Genomic DNA, 5,527 nt, shown 5'->3' with positions numbered 1-5,527 from the left:
GAATTAAATGCATTTTAAAAAAAAATGCATTTTAAATTGCTCAGAAAAGCCCGTCAACATCACGATGTGGTCGTGGTGAGCTGATAGGAGCTAGGGGTTTAATTATCGTCGTATGCGTGGTCAGACTGGGTGCCCCCGGCGGCTCGGCTAACCTCCCTCGGCCGACCCTCGACTGCTCCCCGCTGACTTTTCTTTGTTTGCTCAGTTTCCACGTTGATTGTATTTGTTAATTAGTTGCTAACAGCATGGTAATGTGTGCTTGATGGATAGCCGTGTCATGGGCATTTCGCCTGGCAGTTCGGGGCTCCAGCGGGATACCCGGGTTTCCCAGACCTCAGACCGACGACTTGTTGAGCTAATGAACCCTTCGAGGCCACGTAGTTTTCACCCCTCTTCCTCTGTAGACGGAGATAAATCACTCATTCCTCAACCACCTAAGCAACATTTTAAGAGCCTATAGGATAATATCGACATTCATCATTATTCATCACACTCTTTGACCGTATGACCCCGACATGAACTCACGAAGCATGTTGTCGCAGAGGCGTCGCGGGTTTACTCTGAAACAGTGTTGGCACTGTCCGTGTGTACAGTGCTTACAATAGACAAACACCGCGGGATTCATTTGAGGGCTTGTTGGCGAATTCCGTGCTGAGGAATGTCTTATCTCTGTCCCGTTAAACAAAGCTTTAAGGCCCCTGTATTATTTCTCTGTTTCTCCCTCTCTTTTTGGCTATGTCTGTTTTTAATTTAAAGTTTTACTTCTCCGACCCCAGAGACATAATTATACACATTTTTCTTTCCAAGGAACGGCGAGGCCCATATGAACCCCAGCCTGTGAAGAAATAGCCTGTTCTATCAATTTAAACGTGCCAGAGTGCTCCGGATTTCGACCACGTTAGCCACTTGGGAACAAAGTACGGTGAAGTGAGAGGCGTGCTGAGGGCATAAAACATTTTTATGGGCTATGTTTAATATTTCAACGTCTTAACTCAAATGCCAGGTCTTATCGGGTAATTGTAAACGAACAGTCAGTATTAATCGATGAATATTAGCTATATCATATCACTGATTAAAGAAAGGCTGGACTAAATGTAATAGCCTATGTTCTAGAGTTGTACATCTGATTTTACAGTTACCTTCAATAGGCTAACTGGAAAACAGAAAACGATACACATCATGTTACTTAGGCTATAGGGCATAATCTCTTAATCTCTAAAACGCAAATATAATCCACAAAATGAATATTTTTTTCTGGTTCGTGTAGGCCGCGAGCGCATGGTTTTGAAACTTAAAGCAGAACCTATCAAGCTTCACAACGCAGCAGATGGTTAGCTGGTTCTTCGCGTCAGGGCGAACATCCCTTCACACGCAATGCACTAAGGGTAGCGTAGTCTCATTTTCGAAGTTCTGCCTATGGTCTTTATGGGCCAAGGCAGCTGAAGAACTACAACTGGCGCGACTGCCCTGCCTGATTCGATCTTTCAATCACCTTGACGTCACCGTTCTTTCACTCGCACTCATTCGCGTACAGTGCATGTGTGTGTGAGTGCGTATGTGTGTGTGTGTGTGAGCGTGTGTGGAGACCCCAGCTAACCGTGCGCGCACGACGAGGCAGAGGGGTCTGCAGACGGCAAGTCAAGTGTCACCATGATCGACCTTATATGGGGAGGATCTTAATGCGAGGCGGCGTAAATCATAACAGCAAGATGACATTTCACATCCTCCTCTGGATCGGAGTACAGTCCGCTATCTGAAACTCCGTAGGCTGGACCATACAACCGCAAGCAGCTGCAGTGTGTGCAGTCCGCTGAAAGCTAGAGCCGCGATTGAAGAAGACACAAATATTGTTCGCCGTGATTCGTAATAATAAACAGGATGAAGAGGAGGAAGATCATGGTGGCTGCTGGCTTCTGCCTTTCTTTCTTCCTCGGTACGCTGATGAATTTATTGTTCATTCCAGGATTTGAACACCATCAGAACCACGGAGACAGACTGCGCAGCTACCACCACGGCAGGCAGCACCAGCGCGTCGCGGACAACGCGCAGCTTCATGTCGGGGACCCGCTCACCGCAGCTGTCGCCGCCGAGGTGAACAGCCGTCCGGCCACCGGCGACTGGAAACGGCAGCGCGAGCTCCAGATGCAAATACGCGAGAGGCTCGAGGAGGTTCTCCGGTACCGCCAACGGCAAGCACACTGGCCAGCTACCGGAGACGCCTTCCGTCCGCTGGAGAGAAGACGGCTCATGGATCTGGAGCCGGCGAGCTACTGGGAACTCAACAAAGCCAAAGATAGACGCGACAATCGCCACATAGACGCTCAAAGCAGACAGCCGCCTCCTGGGTCAAATAGTGCGAAAGCACAAAATGTGTTTTGGATGAATCCAGTCAAGGCCAACAGCGGGAAGATGTTGGGGTGCCACAGTATTGCCAATGTGACTAACATTCAGTACCTTGGTTCGGGCTACACAAAAGCTGTGTACAAGGCGACCATCAACAGCAGCTTATCAGTAGCTCTGAAGTCTGTGGATTTTGGAGGTCACGATATGGACAACTGCATCAAGAAGTATGGATCGGCTGAAGATTGTTATCGACTGGCCTCTTTTAAAATAGTGAAAGAGATGACGCTGATGGAACAGTTGCAACATCCAAACATTCTGCAGGTAAATTCATTATTTCCATCATTCAATTCAGTGTTGACTAGGAGAGCCTCCGTTGCCCTTTTTTGTGTGAAGAAAACGTATTATTTGTTGTAAATGGGAAAAGGACGTGGCGGGGAGCAAGTGTCTCCGTTGCCCCATAGTGCAACTAAATGCGTAATTGACAATTTGCATATGAATGCTTATTGGAAAAACACCATCACGGATAACACTTTTTCTTATGACCGAATACACACTGATGGTGTGAACATTTGCCTACCAGGTGCCAGAACTAATGCGAGGTGTTAGCAAATTAGAAAGTAGTGTGTATTTAGAGTTCGAAGTGGGAATTATTTAGAAACATCAACCATAACGCTGACACTGGCAGATATGACAACACTCGTGCCCAAATCAACACTATATTGCAAACTGCTGATTTGTAGGTCCCATTAATTATGTAGGCTACGAGTTCAATCCATTGTTTGTCATGTTTACCGCAATCTCGGTTTCTGAACCAGTGGACAGCAAGTCCCGGGCAGGTGAGGGCTGATTGCGGCACTCGTCACTCGTTTGCAAAACAGGGACTTTATAGTGTTTAGTTTTTTTTTTTTTTTTTTTTACATACATACTTAAATTATTTTTGCGTTCTGTGTGAATTAGGTCTATATTGTATGCATGTATGTATATGTAGGCTATATATGTATGTATATGTCTAGAGCAAGACAATGACGGAAGCAGATTAATTGTACTGGGATCCTCTGTTATTCTTAAATCGCAAGAAAAGCAGTCAAACTATTCAAATCCGAATTCACATGAATTATTATTTGATATGAGCACCAACGAGGACGTGATCTAAAGCAATGTGTGGCCCGCAGCGCATCTTCCTCAGCACCTTATATTGTATCACACCTAGTATATTCAGCTTTATGGATATGTCGTATTGCCTATATTTTATAAAAATGTTCCTGGCTATCAAGAATAAAAAGCCAAGCGAAGCCGTTGGAGTGGCAGAATGAAACGAGACTTAAATCAGGGGCACTGACAAAGACGCGGCCCCAATTAAACCGTCCAAACAAAAGGCAGCCCAGTGCCATTGTTTGAGAGAGTAGACAGCGAAACAAAATTGACTTCATTATTTTAGGGACAAACATATGCTCTGTTGGGAACACGGGTTAGTTGCACCAACACCCTTTCACAACCCCTTTGCTAACCATACAAAATGAATAGGCTACAACGTGATGAAATAAAATCATGATATTTAACGATAAGTTAGTTATATATTTATTTTTACCTAGCCTGTACAATCGGCAGTGTCTCACCCCATGTTTTGATAATATTTGTTGATTCCAAAATATGCTGGAATGAAAAAGACTGGAAGAGTAACGTATAGGCCTAACCCAAGAAGTAAATTATACTAACACTTATTATCCAAGACACACCTCTTTATTATTATTATTATTATTATTATTATTATTATTATTATTATTATTATTATTATTATTATTATGATGATGGTGATGATGATTATTATTATTTGTATTATTATTAGTTAATAATAATACTTTTATATAGCCACCTTATTAAACCAGAATAGGCACATTTATATTGTGGAGATATTATGAATCTATTGATTATCCAAATAACTAGACCTATTATTTGCCCTCAAGTCAATGTCATATTTCTGTCCATATTTTTAAACTGGAAAATAAATAATAATTGTGTGCTGTTGTATACCTTTATGTTTATCAAATAAATACAGAACTTTTGATGTGTTTTGCTACATCATGATCATCATCATTGCAGAGTGTAGGTAGGGGAGAGTCAATGGAGCGCACGCAATGGCTGATCATTTCCTTGCAAACATGGCTGCACAGAGCAAATCAAATGCTCATGGGTGTCCTCTCTCTCTCTCTCTCTCTCTCTCTCTCATTCTCTCATTCTCTCTCTCTCTTTCTCTCTCTCTCTCTGTCTGTGTCAGAGAGAGAGTGTGTGTTTGTGAGAGAAGGGTCAAGGGTGACAGCCCTGTTCCCGTGGGTCTTTCTGAAAACTCAATCTATTCAACACACCGTGCAATGCAGGCAGATACACGCACTCACACACACACACACACACACACACACACACACACACACACACACACACACACACACACACACACACACACACACACACACACACACACACACACACACACACACACACAGCAGTTCTGTGTCAATCTAGTCTATAAATTAAGGACATATGAGTTAACATACATGTATATCATATCAATATTAACAACTGGATGGAATATGTCATTGTGAGGTGATAATGGGAGCATTGCAGATGTTATGCACACTCTTTTTCTTCCAAATAGGAGTCTGTGTGTGTGTGTGTGTGTGTGTGTGTGTGTGTGTGTGTGTGTGTGTGTGTGTGTGTGTGTGTGTGTCCACCACAGGCACTCTGGGGGCATTAAGGGTTCTGGTTGAATGAAGCTCTCAGATAAAACACAGCACTCCTTTTCTGCTTTGAACTGCAGCTCCTCTGACCCCTAAATCAGTGTGTGTGTGTGTGTGTGTGTGTGTGTGTGTGTGTGTGTGTGTGTGTGAGAGAGAGAGAGAGAGAGAAAGAGAGAGAGAGAGAGAGAGAGAGAGAGAGAGGAGACATATGGTTTATGTGTATGTGCATATATGTGTGTGTGTGTGTGAGAGAGAGAGAGAGAGAGAGAGAGTGTGCGCACACTTGTATCATAAAGAATAGTCTTAAATATGTTGAGCCATTGCAGATTATATCTAATCTGTGCATATATGTGTGTGTTGTATGTATGTGTGTGTTAACAAATAATGTGTTTGTGTGTATATTTAAATCATACATTCATTAAATGGCACATTTGCACACTTCCTGTGCA

The 5,527-nt window shown here is 43.2% G+C and overlaps 1 protein-coding gene across 1 annotated transcript in view; it reads left to right on the top strand.

Annotated features, from left to right (window-relative positions):
- Nucleotides 1–1,572: 1,572 nt before the first annotated feature.
- pkdcca (protein kinase domain containing, cytoplasmic a) overlaps nt 1,573–5,527 on the top strand; it is a 34,112-nt gene continuing 30,157 nt past the window's right edge. The window contains exon 1 of the mRNA XM_062519920.1: nt 1,573–2,664. Coding sequence (XP_062375904.1) covers nt 1,879–2,664 — 786 coding nt within the window. The 5' untranslated portion in view covers nt 1,573–1,878. The remainder of the gene's footprint in view (nt 2,665–5,527) is intronic.

This window comes from Sardina pilchardus, chromosome 18 (genome assembly GCF_963854185.1).
Source record: "Sardina pilchardus chromosome 18, fSarPil1.1, whole genome shotgun sequence".
Classification (NCBI taxonomy): domain Eukaryota; kingdom Metazoa; phylum Chordata; class Actinopteri; order Clupeiformes; family Clupeidae; genus Sardina; species Sardina pilchardus.
Note: the sequence above shows the minus strand (reverse complement) of the source record. Positions and strands in the feature narration are given on the sequence as shown.